The 18,354-nt window shown below is 45.2% G+C and overlaps 1 protein-coding gene across 5 annotated transcripts in view; it reads right to left on the reverse strand.

Moving 5' to 3' along the window:
* Positions 1 to 18,248, reverse strand: part of LHFPL1 (LHFPL tetraspan subfamily member 1) — a 161,504-nt gene extending 143,256 nt beyond the window's left edge. For 3 of the 5 annotated variants that reach the window (XR_004317806.1, XM_032474473.1, XM_006193307.3), the window contains exons 1-2: positions 10,158 to 10,857; positions 303 to 401 (exon numbers count right to left, since the gene is read on the reverse strand). Coding sequence is in view for 4 of the 5 variants with exons in the window: in XM_032474473.1 (XP_032330364.1) it covers positions 303 to 401; positions 10,158 to 10,608 (550 nt within the window). In the remaining variant the exon portion in view is untranslated. Of the gene's footprint in view, positions 1 to 302; positions 402 to 7,565; positions 8,194 to 10,157; positions 10,858 to 18,080 lie in introns of those variants that run through there. The other 2 variants (XM_006193308.3, XM_032474475.1) reach the window with 2 other exon arrangements.
* Positions 18,249 to 18,354: the final 106 nt, after the last annotated feature.

The raw sequence follows: 18,354 nt of genomic DNA on the forward strand, positions 1-18,354 counted from the left end.
AAGTGGTCTCCAAGAATTTGAAATCCCTGCATAGATAGGGCTGCCCCAAACCATCACAGGGCTCTAGGTAAAAGTGCATAAAGGCTGTGGAGAGGCATAGTTAAAGAAGCAGAATTTATTTTCAACCCTTGTAAATTAGCAAGACCCCCTGAGTCTGACCAAGCCACCACTTCCCACAAACTAACATAGTGAGAAACTCGAGCAGGTACCACCAGGAAGCAGAGGTCCCTCCAAGAGGTAAAGCGCTTTGAAAAACAGATTCCCAATGAACCATCACTTCCACCCTGCACAGGCCACCTTACCTAACTGAAATTGATTGGAGACATTCCCACATGTTTGCATTATCTCCGGGCTATTCCATCCTAAAGGGTATAATGCACAGCCTGAGCTTATCAGCAGTCCTGGAAAAAAAAAAAAGCATACACACAGGTAGAAAAAAAAATATGATAGGTCTTCTGTCACCCCAACATTCCCTCTGGATTAGCTCAGCTTAAATTCTGCCTCCTCAACTCAGAGTTTACCTTTCCCCTTTTACCCTCAATGTCTCTGACACCACCAACTCAAAAGGATTTCTTTTCTGTGCCATAGGTGGTGAGCTGCAGTAGATAGTAGAGGGGACAAATCATTAAAAAAGGGCATTACTGGGAATTGAGACAGGCCAATGAACTTTTCACAGCCAAAATGCTTTTGGCAATGACTTAGCTGAGTTGGCCTCTCCACTCAGACTCCTTTTCTATCTTGGTCTGATTTACAAAGAATAACAAGGTAGAGACCGCTATTCTTTCCTACAAGTCAGCCTTTTCTAAGAGCCAAGTCAATCCCTACTCGTTGATGGTAGGTCATGATTTCTGTAACTTGAGGTCAGCTGCCAGACTGAGCTCTGTGGAAAACATACACGTTATGTAGGTTTCTCCTGGCGAGCGGGGCACCATACTCCCTCTTCCAGAAACACTTCCTTCTTCTGAGAAATCATTCCAGCTGCACACTAAGCATTCCTACTTTCTTTGGCCTCCAATACCTTCCACTGCGCCCATTGCCTTCTCCATTTTGTTTATGTCAGGGAAGCTCTTTGTGATCTTAGTGATAACCTTACTCTTCTGACCAGAGATACAAATCTGGGTCGGCTTGCTGACACTGCCGTTTAAGGACAACTGCCTCATCTACAGCTCTTGCTTACTGCCTAGGGTTACATTTTATAACCTATGACACCCCTGTGCCTTTGACTGGAGTAAGCATTGGCGTCTGACACAAAAGCAATACAAAAGCCAATTCATTGGCTGGCCAGTAATAGGTGACATCATATCCTGCTCTGAAGAGATGAGCTGGGCCAGATCCTTGTTTCTGGAACTTTTAATCAAGATACATAGAGATGCTGAGCTAGTTAGCAGATGGAGCAGAAGTTAGGGAGAAAAAAAAAAAAAACACCAGGAGGCAGAATCAAATCTCTGTCAAGCTGAAGCCAACTTCAATCCAAAGTTATGAATAGACATCAATTCTGGGTAAGCTGAGCAAACTGATTGGTAGAGGGAGAGAATTCAGTGGCATGAAGCAGATATAGCATGGGGGAAAACTCCATACTGCTCATGAAAGAGCCTTGCCAGTGGCTTTCTAGCTCCACTTTTCCTATGTTACAAAAAGCCCCCTTTTTGTTGGGAGAACTCGAGTGAGTCTCTGCTACTTACAACCCAGAGAGCCTAACTACAGGAACACTAGATTTGAGTGCTGCACTGAAGGGCATGGGAAGGTCACGTGCCCCAAGTGTGGCTGCAGAAGCTGACACGTAAAACAGTGCCTCCGCGAAGCCCGCGTTTGACTGACGATGCGATGCGTGGGTGAGAGGCAGGCTGCTGCGGGGACCACTGCTCTCCCCTTTGCCTCTTTCCTCACTGAGGAAGATCCCGCATGCACGCGGAGAAGCCAATAAGCCCGCTTCGCCTTCAAATAAGCCCACTTTGCCTTCAGATGAATACTTTTGGAAGAAGATTTCAAAGTAATTCTCTCAGCTTGTCTGCAGCATGGCAACCAGCTATTCTCAATACTCAAAGAGGCCAGAAAAAAAAATATATAAAAGGATCTAAAGAAATAGCAAGAAAGGTTTAAATAGGAAAACAGAGAGAACTTTCTGACAGCAAGAGGGTTTAGAAACTAAAAGAATGACCAATTAAGGTTAGACTTTCCGTTCAGTGGAATGCTTAAAATTAGAAGACATTCTTATCTGTCTCATAATCTTAAAGGAAATGAAACTTGTCACTCAAAGACTTTTCTAGGCTCTGGAATTTATCCAGTGGCAATTGAACGACGCTATCTTTTTTAACCACAGATAAACTGAAATTCTATGATATGAGAAGGTGTGAGCCAGAGTACGTGAGCCCAGAGTATGGCAATGGGTTAAGGACAAATTGGAAATGAAACCTCAGCCTTTTCCTGCTTTCAGTGCCTACCTTCAGAGAGAAGAGTTCATTAGAAGTGAGCTTTCCCACACAGACTAGGAAGAAAAGAACACAAGTTTCTAAAAAGAACAGCAGTTCTGTTTTCCAACCTCCACATTCAGATCCCTGGGACTGGCATGAACTCTGACTTCTCAAGCAGGAAGTTATGCTGGCCAAGTGCCTTTCTTGATGTGGCAGGGGAAACTTCCATCTTCTTCGGCCCTTCCATGACTTAGACCTTACCTTACCGAGCAGCTCACGTCAGGGATTACCTCCTCCGGGAAACCTTTCTTCACGATCCCCACTGCCAACCCCCAGCCCCCCACCCCAGGTTAAGTTACATATTCCTTTCCTCTGTCCCAGTAGCACACTGTGCTTGCTCCTGTGATTAAAACATCCTGTGATATGTATCTTTCACAACTGTTTGTTCTCTGCTTCTCATAAGAAAGGGCGTTCCTTGAAGGGAGGGGCCATATTTAGCCTCAGCTATATATATGCTTGGTACCTGGCATGTCATAAGTGCTTAGTAAATGCACCTGTTTCAGAGTATGCTCTGCCTACCTAAGAGACGGCTTCCTTCACCCCTGCTACCCAAGGGGGAAGCCTTCTGAAGGGATCGCCATGGTAGGGATGGGGGATCATCCTTAACACCTGATACAGCCATAGCATTTTGGAGAAGGAAGGCCTTTGAAGATTACCTGTTACTTCCAATCCCTCCACATTAAAGGTGTGGATTTTGAGACCCAGAGAGGGAAAGCAATTTACCCAAGGTCACATAACCAATTGTGGGCAACATTTTTCCTCACTAATCAGAGAGATCCTTAGAAGTTCTGTCCTTCTAGAGACAGGTGTCCAGAAATGACCATCTTTTGGCAACGATATCTCTAGCAGGCATTAGGAGCCTTGTAGGCGTTAGATCTAGAGAGACAGCATGTGATGGCTTAAATGAATGATACTGTATTATATGCCTGAAAGCTACTAAGAGGCTAGATCTTAAATGTTCTCACCACAAAATAATGTGAGGTGATGAACGTGTTATCTAATCTTATTGTGGTCATGATTTCATAATAAATAGTGTATCAAATCATCATGGTGGACACCTTACACTTACACAATGTTATATGTCAATTATATTTCAATGAAGCTGGAAAACAAAATAGAGATTAGTTCTGTAGTTAGTTTAGACCTAAGTTCAAATTCCAGCTCTGTCACCTAGAGGCTGTGTGACCTTAGGCAAGTTACTTAATTTCTCTGTGCCTCAGTTACCTTATTTTTAAAGTGGGAATAATAGCACTCTATCTTACAAGGCTGTTTCAAGAAGTAACACTCATAAATGCCTGGCACATAGAAAGTGCTCCCCAAAGATTTATTATTATTATTAAACAGCAACCTCTCCCTCTGGCTCCTCTCAGTTTCCATCTGTCTTCTCTATGCTAATTTTTTTCTCACCTTTTTGTCCTCATTACAAACAGCTGAAAAGCCAAAAGCTGGACAGGGCTTGATTTAAAAGCCACCTGGTTGAAGCTGTTATCTTGCAATTTTTTCACAGGCACCAGGCCAGAGACCAGGACTCTCTGCCAGGCATGTGTTCTGCCCCAGTGCATGTAGCTTCACCCTCTGCCCAACCTGCCCTACCACCCCTCCTATCCCCCATCCTCCCTCTTGCCTTTTAGACTGGCGCACACAGAAGGTTGTAAATATGCTTCATGGAGACATTGAACTTGTAACTGACAGAGGATTCTATTATATTTGATCACAGATGGATAAAGATGTCCTGGGAGACATATTTTTTTAATGAAGTCATGGGATAATTTAGCCTTAATTATATTTTTCCCAACAGTTCTCATCAATTTCAGATTGTGAAGATGTACTTCAAATAGTAACACAGAAGTCATTTTCCAGTGCCAGGCCCTGCCACCTACTGGAAGACTGGGGATTTATTTAAAATGTAGGTTCCTGAGCCTCGCACACAGGTGTTTGGTTCAGTAACTCTGGCCCAGCAATATGCATTTCAAAAGCACCCTAGTGATGCTAATGCATCTGGTCCTGGCACCAACACTTAAAAACACCACTAAAAATAGTAAAAGCAGGAGTTCTGATGGCAGAGAAAACTAGTTAAATCCCAGCCCTGCCAGGTATGAGCTGTAGCCCTGGCTCCCATACCTCTACATGCCATTGCTAACTCCGAGCTTAACTGCCCCTCCAACCACAACCCCCCTTGGAAAAGGCTGTCGCAACTGCATCTGCTCAGCTGGGTACTTTCCTATTCTCACCTGCCTCTAGAAAGGGAAAGCCCTTCAGATTGCGTTACCATCCTTACCTCTCATTGCACATGTGCAGGTGACCGCTGGGCTGCCGTCTTGTTTCCCTTCCTCAGCTGCTCCTTCCACAAGAAGCCCCTGTCGCAGAGTGTACCAAGTGTCCTCCCCAAACATGGTTGCTATAGATTTGATTCATTGCTCTGCCCAAGCAGAGGCCTGGAGGCGGACATTTCACTTGGCTTCAGCCCTTGCGGCAACCTCAACACCAATACAAGCCTTGGGCACACACTCTTGGACGGACCTCAGAACCCTCCCTGCAACCAGATCCTAGCTGCCCTCAGTCGTCCCGCTGCTGCCAGCATTACTACTTCCCCATACCTCAACAGCTGTGTGACCCCCTCCCAGCTGTGCATTCTCAAATAAGTAGATGCCTGATCTTTGTCTTGGGGTAAAGAAAGCCTCCTCAACTGGGTGTTATCAACCCCCTGTGCCCACCCCCTCAGTACAACTGTTGAGTGGGCAGACATTGTGTTACACTTCGTGCCCCATTCCCAAATGTCTGTCCAAATACGGTCATTCGGTAGTTCCAATTCACTGCCCTGAGCAGAAGCCTAGTGTGGGTTAATTTGTTATTAATTGGCTCAATGTATTGCTCTTGCAACAACTCTAACACAATCATAGTGGAAAATGTATGTCTGCCCTCCAGCTGTATCTCAGCTTTGCCTTCCCAGGGAACTCCCCCACACCCCTCTCTCATTCATTTGATGAATATTCTCTCTCAGAGTTATGAGGCACTTCACTCCTGCTAGAGATTTCTAAAGTAGATCAGAGGAGGCTTCCCAGAGAGGCTGCATTTGACCTGGCCTTTGAGAGAAAGACAGACATTTACAGGCAGAGATGGAAGAAAAGGGAGCTCCAGGAAAAAAAGAAACAGTCTGAACAAAACTGAGCAGAAGTTCTTAAACGTTAATATGTACTGGAACCACGCTGGGGAAAGAGAATTAACAAATTCAAGACAGTTGTTACTTTTGCTGTGGGGACCAGGAAATATGAGTAGGGTATGAAGGAGACCTCAATTACATTGGTGATATTCTATTTCTTAAGCCACGTGGTGCATATATCTGAAATATGTCACACTATCCTTTCAAAACTAAATCAGCCTTAGAGGCTGTGTAAAATGCAGAGTGCCAGGCGTCCATTCTGATTGAGCAGATTTAGAAAGGCACTAAGGAATCTGCATTAACAAGCACCTCAGGACATTCTTATACCAGTGCTTCATGGGCCACTCCGAAAAACACCATGGCAGCATTTCTTCTCCCAAGGGAGAAAAAAAAATTGGTACACCAGTGCGCACAACCCAGGGCTGAGAGTCAGAAGCCCTGGACCATATTCTCTGCTCTGCACCAAATTTGCTACAGGAGTCTTTGCTAGTAGGTTAACTTTTTAAAATACCACTTCCCAAACAGAAAGCCACTTTTATTATCCTTGTTATGCATGGTAAGCATAATTAAATGATGCCTGGCGAAACTTTGGAAGACTTTCTAGGAAACGCATGGTTTCCAGGGAAGATAATGGTTTTTGGAAAACAGCACCCTTTCCTTGAATCAGGTTCTCAGCAATCTGTCTCCGATGGCAATTTTCCTTCAGCTTGAAGCACACAGCATTAGGACAGTCCATGGAGAAAAACATTTGTGCCTGTCTGGGTATGTGGAATTCTATCTTTTTAACCCGCCCCCAGCCCCTCCAAAAAAGCCCAGGGTGGTGATTCTCGCTTGGGCTGGGGGAAGGGAACACAGCATACACATCAGTCACTGGGGGAGATTTTTCAAACCACGCAGACTCCCACCTGTTGCTGTGTATATCAGTGTGGGAAAGAGGACTGAAGAGGCGGGGAGTCCACATTTTTTTTAAGCACTCCAGGTGATTCTGATACAATCCCTGCTCTGGAAAGATTCTTGGCTTCCCTCAAGTAACCCGATCCAAGATCTTACACATTTTCCTGCCAAGAGTCCCTTATATTTACTTGTCACCTATTTCTTCTTTGGTGAGCTCTCCCTGAAGGTAGAGGGTAAGTCACAAGCATCTTACATATGTGTACACAGGGGGCTGTAAACAATGACCTTGTTCTCAGGGACTGGGGGCCGGCTGGTTGGAAACCTCAACATCCCCAGGGTTGGAATAATCTCCTGGCCAGATGTTTCCTTCACTGGTTGGAGCAGGGCACGAAGGTCCCAGTGGAAGGCTCTCTGGACCCTACATTTGTCCAGCTGGATCAGCTGCAGGTGGAGCAAATGGGACCCAAGGGCCCCATCAGGTCACCTTGCTGAGTATGACTCAGGCCAGCAGCTCTTTATTTCTTCCTGTCTCTCCCACTTCCCACCGCTCATCTCTGTGGGCAGCTGCCAAACTGGGGAACAAAAGTCAGGCAGGGGGAGGGAGTAGTTCTTAATGGATACTCCATCTCTTCAGCGGTTTGGGGTCTGGCAGAGATAAACCGGACCTGAAACAAATTGGCTCCTCCCCCTGATGTATTTTGGTTAATGCACTAGCTGCCGAGAAGCAGCCAGGCCTGGAGCAACAAAATCAATTTCCTTCAGCTGAACAAGCTTAAACTTAACCCCCACAGCTCTTTCTCTTATGTCTTTTATTCATGGGGCTCAAAACGCTGTTCAGGCTTGGCTTCCTGCTGCTAGCAGAGACCATCCCTAAGGGGTCAGACCCACAGATCTTAGAAGAGCCTTGGATAATGGTCGTGTGCCAAGGGGCTCCTAGAAAATATGATACATTTAAGCAGCCTTCGCCATTCCTTAACATCTGATATAACCTTGACAGGCCCCAGTTTCTAAAAAGGATGTGGGAATGATTCTTAGTTGGCTCGTGTTACAGATGGGGAAACGGTGTAAATTTAGCAATCTGTTCAATATCATTCCCTTGCCCAGGGATAAACCTTGGAGCACACCTTGGATCTTGACTCTTTCCATGGCAACTGTCAAATGGCATTTTATTCTTGAACTTGAAAGATCAAGTGTAAACACTGTGACCATGTTCCTAGAAGCAGGGGTCAATGGGAAACATAGAAGGGCAGAATCATATGAGATGGAAATGATACTGATGTTTCCACCGCCTCTGTATGACACCTGCCACTCAGCCAAAGTTCTTCCCCACTCAGTTCACGAGTGTCTACATCTCCATTACCTATCCACATCTCCCTGCAACAATTTCCTCTGAGTTTCTGGACCAAGCAGGCAAGATCAACCAAAACATATTATATGGAGAACCACAAAGGTTTTGTGAAAGTCTCAGTCAAACCGAAGATAGGAAGCAAGGTGGGAGGAGGAGCCACTGTTAATGCCTGGAGTCTGATGGAGGCTGTTGCTAGTGGCCTTCTGATTCCTACCAGTTAGCCCTTCCTCACTCTCTGTTGGAAACTCTTAGAAAAGCAAGTGAGGCTAAGTTGTCACTCAGGTCAGAACTCAGGGTGCTAATAACCCTTGAATGGAAACCTGGGCAAAAAAAAAAAAAAGGAAAAGATGTGAATTAACCCAGCTCTCACATGATCAACTTATCCCAAAATACACTACACATTGCTTTAGCCATACATTCATTCTTTCTACAGTTACAGTTTCTATCTGCTCTGTGCCAGGCACTGAGCTGGGCTCTGGGGCGATAAATATGAATTGCAAGGAGCACCCTTTCTCTTGCCAGGCAAGTGTCACTTCCTGAAATAAGATGCCCAAAGAAGTGCTGAGGTAGCTATAGGATGCCCAAGAATACAGATGAAAGATGAGCCCACTTAGGGTTCATTTCTGATATCTGTGGAGTCCCCAAAGGGGGACAGAGTTATTGGCTTAGACCAATCTTAGTAACTGGTTCTGTACTACAGTTTTCAAGGGGAAGAAAGAAATTAATCCAACGACTTTCCAGTGTGGTCCAACAATCATTAACAGCTAAAGAGTAGAAAAATTCAGAGATAAAGGAGGCTAGAAAGTTTATTCAAATTTAAAATGTTTACAATGAGCCTGAGGAAAGAGGAAAACAGAAAACATCACCTTAACTGATACAACAAAGAGAATCTGGTGCTTTTCATAAGAAGGCCAGGAAACTATGATACCTTAGCTCAGGGTTTCTCAACCTTGGCACTATTGACATTTGGGGCCAGATACTTCTTCATTTTGGGGAGTGGGCAGCTGTCTTGTTCTTAGGCACTGTGGAATAGTAAACAGCATCCCTCACCTTTACCCACTGGATGTCAGTAGCACCTTCCCCAACTTGTGATAACCAAAAATGTCTCAAAGACATTACCAAATGTTCCCCAGCGGGGGCAGGGGGTATACATGAAAAATCAGCCCCTGTTGAGCAGCACTGTTTTAGCTCATCACTACCATCTCACCTCAGGCCACCTGAATGCAGTCATTGGAGAGAAGAAAGAAAATTAGAATCTGGGTTATCTTGCCAATGAATAAATTCAAGAAAAGAAGGAAAGGGAACACGAGGGAGGTCACTGTCATTTGCTTACAGCGATGGGGCAATTTAGTGAAAGAGCCAGAGTGGGATCTAAGTTTCCTGGCTCCAGTCGCCCACACTGTGCTGCTAATGGAGATGACAGTGACAGTGAATAATGATCCTAAAACTTCATGAGCAACAACAAACTTCAGCAATAGGTTCTACTGGCACTTTTTCCCAGTGCCTCATCCAGGTGTAAAAAATTGCTAACATATTTGCTTGTTCTTCTCATACAGTTCAAATTAAACTTTCCCATTGCCTTCCTACAGTCTGCCATTTTTGCATTTTGCTCTTTCCTAGCCAATCCACACACTGCCAGCACCCCAGATCTCCTGCACTAAATTTAGAGGGAGCCTTAATGAGGGAAAAGATAAATCGGTAAGTCAGCGCTATAAGAAATCTGGATAGACTATTAATGGCTACCAGACAGGGTTAGCCTTAGATGTAGGCCAAATAATCATTATCTACAGTCTGTTTGGTACCCAGGATTTCACCATTAGAGATCTATTTCTTTGGTGAAGATTGTACATTAAACTCTTGTTAGTAATTAGCACCTGTGTATTTGTGTTTATCAGCTCACTATCCTCTGAGATAACTACCAGAGATCAGGGTTCTTAGAGATCAAGATGATTTTGGAGCAATAATACTAGAGTATAAGTTGCTGTCCCTGGAAAGCAGACCTGAATAATAAATGGGCACCCTGCAGGCAAAAGAAGGTGATGAACATGGAGGCTAAAGAACAGATATCAAGTCTGCCGACTAGCCAATCTTGCTGTGACTGAAACCATGTGGAATGTACTTTGGGGAGTCCTAGACTAGATGTTTCAAAGGAGCCCCCATTCACAGCCATAGAGCTGGACAAAGAGGAGAAGCCGACAGTGGATTTCCCCATAAGGCAACACTCCCACTCCCCCCACCCCTGCAAGGCTCCCCAACCTACCCAATCCCAGCAACACAGTCTTACCTCCCACGAACTGTGCGGCTCCCATGCAACGTCCCATCATTCTGGAGATGAGCTCCTCCATGCAGCAGCCCAGGACAGCAGCCAGTGCCACCAGGAGCAGCAGAGCACAGCCGGCACCCGTCACCACCGTGCACATCTGCCAGGCCAGGCTTGGGATGGCACTGAAGCTGGCATAGCGCCCACACTCTTCCACCATGATCAGACTCTGCCCCTCTCCCCTCACAGGGTAGTTGCACCTCCGGAATGTGCTGAATGACACTGGCTTTCCCAGCTGGGATCCAAAGAGCCAGTAAGGCAGGAAGTAACTGGTAGAACTGGCCACAGCAGTAACAAGGGACAGGAAGGCCCAGAGGGTCCCCACCAGGGTCAGGCTGCTCCTCATGGTCCCAGGTTTCTCTGCAGGGATGGGGAGATGAGTTGGGTCACAGCACCAAATGTAGAAAGTTATCATGTAGGTTTCATCAGCCTATTTTTCATCTGGGCTGGCCAGTCCTGGGGCTCAGTTATGTGCTACTTGGCCCTTGCTTCGGGATAAGATTATTCTCTCAGGGACCATTTGGGCCCCTATGGGATTCTGCTTTCCAGCACTTTTCCCATCTTCCCTTCCTTCCACCTGATTCAGAGTTCTATGGTTTCTAGGCTGCAGTGGAAAAAACAGAGAGCTGAATTAGGGACTATTCTTCCCACTCAAATGCAGCCTGATCAGGCAGCTTTTAGCTCATGCAATAAGTGGCAGGAGGGGAGCCTAAATGAAACCAAGCCTGCCCAGAGAGCCCGCTGCTTCTGGTGGAATGGCCTTGCTGACCTGGAGGCCTGGAAAGAGGCAATATCTCAAGAGGGTCAAGAACCACGTGGTTTGCAAAAAGTGAAGGAAGGAAGAAATCACCTGAGAGGGTCTGCCCCTGCTACAGGAATGCATCAGCTAGGTTGAAGTAGGTAAATAAAATAAGGAGTGCCTAGTCTCACACCCTTTGTTTATCATGGAGACAGCACTGTTCAGCCACTTTTTCCCCAAATCAAAATGGGAGGCAGCTTTCCAACCAGTGAGGATTGTCTAATGCTAGGCTGTCTACTGAAAAAACCTGATCCTTTGCTGAATATAGTCAAGAAAGCTTCTCATCTTTTCTGAAATGGATCAGGTACCCCTGCCTGGCAGCAGGAACATATATCTATAGCCCTAAGGGCCTTTCAAGGTGCCTTTTGGAACAAATCTCAGATTCAAGACCCTGAGAGTCTTTCCAGTTCTAATCTCAGCCCAGCTCACAAATGGTTTTCACAGACCCCTCTGTCAAAAAGCAACCACTTCCCTCCCAACTCCATTAATCTGCCATTGCTTTCTGGCCTGTTTCTCAATTAGGGCAGCCAGAGACCACACTGCAGTTCGATGACAGCACTATGAACAGCTCCAGCAAGCAGATGGTGGGGTATGTTTCAGAAACTTCTCCATGATTCATCACCATTATTTAAAGCTACAGGTGCTGGGATGGGGGTTCAGCAGTGGGGGACCCAAGACAAGGGAAGTGCAGGAGCTGGCTGCCTGGGGTCACCACATAGCCAGGTTAGGACATTGTCAGGAGCAAGCAGCGGTTGGTGGTACTCAGGGTCTCAGGGACCTTGCCCGGTCATGAGCTCTGTCACAACCATCATCAAACAGTGCCTGGCACAGAGTAGGCACTGCAATTCATGTTTGTTTAGTGAACCCCATTTTATAGAAGCATCCAATTTCCCGGCTGGCAGGGACCTTAATGAATCACCTAAATCCACCTTCTTGTTTTACATATGGTGGAGTACCGCACAGTAAAGGGGAAAAAGATTTCCCCCAAGTCACAGAGTAAGTTAGCAAGCAGCCACACTGGAATAAGAAACCCAGTCTGCAGATTCCTAGGCCAGTACTTTTCCACCACACCGTGCTAACCACCCCCGCCCCATCACTTTACAGATGGGAATCCAGAGAGGAAATGATTTACCCAAGGGGTAAAGAACTAGTGAAGCACAATGGCCGGCCAAGAGCCCAGTTAATTGATTCTTAGTATAATGCTCTTTTCTCGCTCCACCACAATTCCCCTCCTGATACACATGTATTGTGTGCTCTGTGTTTTGTGCCGGAAGGGAGCAGAGATCATAAATTGCAGGTGCTTACTTTGGAATGTTAGGGCTTGGGAAGCAAGTGCCCTGAGCTGGGCCCCAGGGAATGAGGCTTTGTGCATGAGAGTGGGGGGAATGAGAGAAAGATGTGATGAGGGATTGAAAGCCAACAGGAGGAGAAGTGGAACTAGTTTTGAGTAATTGCTGCTAGAAAGCAGGTACGCTGGGCCACAATGAGGTAATGCCTCTGCTTGCTATATTAGAGCGTGTAAGATTATGAAAAGTGCAAGCAGCCCTCTTTTGTGAATTCACTTCCTGGTGAAGAAGCCCAGGTCAGGGTCGGAGGAAACAAGCTGATAAACAGCTATTGGCTGCACCATCATCTTCCCTTCCAAGTCCATTATTTCATGTACTCTGCCCAACAATCTTCTGGGGTTGGTAAGAAAGGTAGTACCCCCAGTTTAAAAGTGCACAAATTGAGGGTGAGAAAGCTAAGCGACTTGCCCAGGACCTTGTGATTCAATGGCAGGGCCATTATTTCCCACTTCTCCTCCACCTGCAATCTTCCCCCATATTCTTCACCACCCCAACAGTATTCCCATGAAAAGCCTCCATGGTTTCCCAGCCAGGATTTCAAAAACTGTTTATGGGTGGCAAAAGAATTACAGGGGAAGGACTGGGAAGGCAGGAGGAAGGCCACTTTGTCTAAGCAGCCTGTAACCAGCAGGACAAGGGCGTGGGCTGTTTCAAGTTTGTAGTCGGAACAAACCCCATGTATCCCCTATGAACATCATCACCTTGAGATCAAAAGTCCCAGGATGACAGCCAGAAGGGCAGAGAACTTAAGGCAGAGGAAGGGACTGCGTCAGTGAGTGGTGCCTAGACTATACTAAAATAAGAGGAGGACTTCTGACATCAAGTTAGCATCATCTGTGACAAATCAGGCTGTTTGAAAAATTACAAGACTACCAACCACTATTACCGTAATTTGATTCTAAAAAACGGCATTTTGAAGCCAAGCTGTAGGAAGGCAGAATCACAAAATTCAGTTTAAATTAAATATGTTGTGCTTTCAAAAAGCTCATTGACTCTCAGAATTTAAATTAAATATTTTCAAAGTCAGGAAAAAACTCATTGTCCTTATTTCACTTACGACTAGGATGTCCAGCCGTGCTAGTTCACTTGGGACTGAGGGGTTTCCTGGGCTGTGGGACTATCAGGGCTAAAACTAGGAAAGTCCCAAACTTGGACAAGTTAGTCACCCTATTTAGGACTAGAGGTGTGCTGAGTCAGCACCACCCACAAATAGCAGGTTGAGAATCACTGCCACAGATAATTTTCTAATGGTCTCTCTCCAGGACTCAAACAATATGAAGCTAAAAGTGGCCATGGAATTGAAAACAATGGAGAGATGAGATCTTTATATTTTGAATGTAAACCATTCTGAATCATAGGCTTGACCTCATACAATCAAGAAAGAGATTGCAGAGATCCAAATATTTTCTGAGCACAAAATAAGCCCCAGCCTAGCTTTTCCCGGAGCTGGACAGGGAGGCACTGGGCCACGTGGAGTCTGCATGCACGTTGCTACACGTCCGCCTGAGTTGGACAAGGGAGTGCATTTAAGCAAGCGCTCTTAGTTACTGCATCACCTGATAGCCCTCCGAAGCAATCCGGGTTCATTCCCAGGAGCTAGCCAAATCTCTTTATATTCACATAAACAAAAGTCGCACACGGTTGTACACTTCATCCAACTTTAATCTGCTTGAGTAGTTCATGTAACAAGAGCTTTGTTTCCCTGTCCTGGAACATCCAGCCACACAGCCCACACTGGATTTAAGAAACCAAGAACTCACCCTGGTGCTCCTGCAAAGTGATCCGGTAACCAGGTATTGATAAGATTGCTATTGACTCTCTCTTTTTAGTGGTCACATGGTCCCTCATCCCTTAGTTGTTTCATCTCCTAAATGGGTTACATGCTTCTTCCTGAGGGTGGCTGTATGAGAGGCAGTGAGTGTGGATAGAAAGTTGTAACAAGCAGGGTAGAGACATGAGGTCTGTCCTAAATTTGCTATTCTTATTAAAGGCTAGTGGTGAAGATATGGTAGTCATTCTAACACAGACTCATGGATAGAGCCCACTTCATCCTACGAGATGCAGGAAACCCACCTAAGCTGTACATGACAAACGGTTACCTACATTGCTTTTAAAGAACTTTAGAGGACTCTACAGTTTTTCTCAGTAGCTTGACAACCCTCACTGTCAAGAAATCACTTATGTCTCATTTTCAACCTTTTTCTGCTGCAACTTAAGGCCATTTCTTTTGGTTGGGTCCTCTTGGCCACGGTCCTCCAGATGAGAGCCCTTCACCAACTCACATTAACTCAGATTGCTGGTAGCTTCCCTTTAGACTTTTTCTCCCCAAATGAGCACTTGACCTCTCCCTGTGGTGTCTCACTGCCAAGCTTGTAATCATTTCTTCTCACATTTTCACTCCCATGTGCACCTACTCATATGTGGGCACTTACTTAGTATCAATGAAACTGAAAACATTTCTCTTATATTTTTCTTGGTGGAGAAAAACACACCAAAATTCTTCCAATACCTTACATCCTCCCCAGTCCCCACAGAAAAAAACCTCAAATCTTTTTGTTCCCACTTGAGCTTTTCATACAACTTCTGAGTCAAGGCCAGCATTACCTTACCGAGGCTAACAGGGTCCAGGCAAAGAAGCCAGCGAGTTAATGACCAGAAAACGAAGTGGTCTGAAAGGAAGTCTCTGACTTGCAGCTGCTGAGGAAAATGTGGCTGCAACATTCCTGGCTTTGGACTGGTTTGCGAAGAGCAGCTTTGTTGGGACGGGTGTTGGCAAAGGAATATGAATGGGCCCTCAGACAGTGTGCACAGCCTACCTGCCAACCTTGTGTGTACATCACACTCAGTGCTGAGACTCCTTTAGGAAACAAGCATATGGTTCCAGTGGGTAAATAGATTCCTACTCCAGAGAAATGCCTTTGCCCAATGGGACTCCTTGTATCAAGCTGGGTATATAAGCAGCCTGACTGTTCTAGATCTTTCTGCTTCAGACCCAGCCACAAAAAGAACCTACTACCACTTCCCAAATGTTTCTCTCCTTATTTTCTGCCACCTGCATCCCCCAGAAGTTTCTCCTCCTCTGTATATCTCCACAACTGGAGTTGCTCCAGGTTCTTCTGTGCCTGAAGTCATCTCGTGATTTAGCTACTCCCAAGGCTTTGTCTTCCATTTGTATCTTGGTGACTTGAAGAAGACCTCACTTTTTGTAAGCTTACTGAGCTATAATTGATATATGAAAACTTGCATACATTTAATGCATATATCTCAATGAGTCTGGGCGTATGCCCACATCTGTAATACCATCACCACAGCCAAGATACTAAACATATTCATAACCTTCAAAAAGTTCCTTGTATTGTTTTGTGGGTTTGTGTGCATATTAAGAACACTTAACATGAGATCTAGCCTCGTAATGTATCTTACAGTGCACAACACCATTTGTTAACTGTAGGCACCGAGTTGTACAGAAGATCTTTAGAAGTTATTCATCTAACATAACTGAAACTTCATACCTCTTGAGCAACAACTCCTCGTTCCCCCTCCCTCCAGCCTCTAGCAAACACCATTCTACTCTATGTTTAAGAAGACGTCACGTTTGGACTCAGTCTTGTCTTTCAATTCCTCAGCTTTCTTGCTTGCTGATCATCTTTCTAAGCCTTCTCCCTCCTTCCATCCTCTTTTAGTCTGGAGTAGAAAGACTAGCAAAACCAGCTGTGTTGGGTTTGTTTATTTCTTTATTTGCATCTCTCCATCCTGAGGTGGAAATGCTCACAAGCAGATAAGGCTCTAGGAGGCAGGAAGCCAGAGAGTAAGTGGAGGGAGAGGATCCACCAAATCATCAACAACCTAGAAGGTCAATTCTAAATAATGAAGCTGGCCATGCAGAGACAGAGAGAGTCCAGAAAAAGAACCTCCAGGTCAAGTCCTGGGCTATTCCCTTTCTCCAGAGTTTGAGGTTAGAAAGTTGGGAATTGCAATGACTTCTCTAAATTTCATATGAGCTTCTCCCTTCTTTGTTTAAAACAAAAATGCTGCTCACTGAGCTCCCCATCTGTCTTCTGCTTTGGAAACTGAGGTGTCAATTAGAGATCTTCATCTCAGTTCTTATTCCGGCTGGACAGGTGCCACTACCTTCAGTGATCAATTGATTGGCTAGGAATCCTATCTCACACCCTCCACCAGTTAGGAACTACTCTTACCAGCCTGCTCTGGCAAGACACTGTTAAGTCCTAACAACAATGGACTAACTTGTAGGGGAGCGTATAGCTCAGTGGTAAAGTGTCCTGGGTTCAGTCCCCTGTACGTCCGTTAAAAAAAATAAATAATTGCCTTCCCCCCCCAAAATAAAAATAAATTAACAACAACAACAACAAAAAAAAAAAACAATGAACTAACTGGTAAAGCATTTCCTCACATCTTTAGGTTCATAGCCCAGTAGTCCTTCTAGCCATGGCCTCAATAGTGAACAAAATGCCAGGTCCACAGCCGACCTCCTCCATTTAGTGATCTGGCCAGTGTAGGAGAAGAGTGGACTGAATGCTTCTCCAACCACCTCATCAGACATGAGAGGCAACCTGGCATATTAAGAGTGTTTCTCCAAATGGGGTCGCTAACCCCTCTGCATCAGCATCACCTTCAATGCTTATTCAAAACACAGACTATGACATCATTTTAGGATTAACAGAATTCAAATTTCTGGGATTTGCATTTTTAAAAAATCCCCAATGGATTCTGATGGAAACTAATGGTTGAGAAATACTGTTTTAATGGACAAGAGTCCAGATTTTGGAATTTAGATCCAGGGTAGAGTCCTGAGGTCTGCCCAGTACAGGGTATATGAACTTGAGAGGATCACATAAAACCTCTGAGTTTTAGTTTCATCTATAAAATGAAGATGGAACATAAACTCAAGTGAAGTAACATCTGCGGTACACCTAACAGAGGATAGGTGTTAATTCTCCCATCTACTAGAGAAGACTCCATTCTCCCACAAGTAAGAGAGGAGACTCAGAGTCACTCAACAAGCAGAAAATCATTCCTCTCCCTTCCTCCTCCCCTAACCGGTCTCTTGGTGATTTCTCCTCACCCCTAGACTTCTTTTCTGCCTTCACTTCTCCACCACAAAACAGAATCATTTGGCCCAGTGTTCCTTTCAAGAATAGATTTATAGTTAAACTATTTCAGGTTTTTCTGGAAATCATCATGTTTGGCACACAGTAGGAACTCAAATATTTCCTGAGCAAATGCATTCTTTTATTTCCAGCCCGACTGACTTCAATATTTGCATTTCAGTTTGACCCCAACACCCCATTTCAGTAGCATAACCCCAATTTAGGCAAGTCTAAGAGATCAACCTGGCATATCAGCAAACCTGATCCACTTTTATTTCTACAGACAGTTCAGAACAAAATCCCTCCCTCCACTCCCAGAGACATGGACTTCCTCTCCTCAAATTACCAGGTCTCCTGGGGGAACCAACTAGTATTTAACCCCTAGGTCTTTATACCACGTCACTATGAAATAAGAATCCAGCCCTGATTCCTCCTAGTCTCTGTGCAAACAGACTTGAGGAAGTAAAAATGTACCAGGCTGCCTTTGGGAAGAAAACAGCTTCTCTGAGCTGTGAGATGAAAGGACAGGAAGCCTGAGAAAGGAAGGGGAGAAGGGGGGCTGAGCAAGGGGAGAGCAAACAGTTTCTTATCCAGCTGTTTCAACTGCATTTGGCCCAAGTTGCAAATTTACCTTCTGACCACGAAGGCTGATTGACTTGTTCCCTCTCTTCGGACTCAGATCTGAGAAACAACTTCTCCTCACAGCTTGTCAGAAGGGGATGGGAATCCCAGCTGCTCTTTGCAGTGATGCCTGAAAATCTTGCTTTACCTTTGGGAGAGAGGGGCGGAGTCCAACCTAATGGGAATTAACTCCAAACATGCTGGAGGCATCGAACCCAGCCTCAGACCCGCAGGCACTTGAAATAGCTTAGCGGGCACTGAGTCCCCCACCTCCATCCTCACAG

Source organism: Camelus ferus, chromosome X (genome assembly GCF_009834535.1).
Source record: "Camelus ferus isolate YT-003-E chromosome X, BCGSAC_Cfer_1.0, whole genome shotgun sequence".
Taxonomy (NCBI): Eukaryota; Metazoa; Chordata; class Mammalia; order Artiodactyla; family Camelidae; genus Camelus; species Camelus ferus.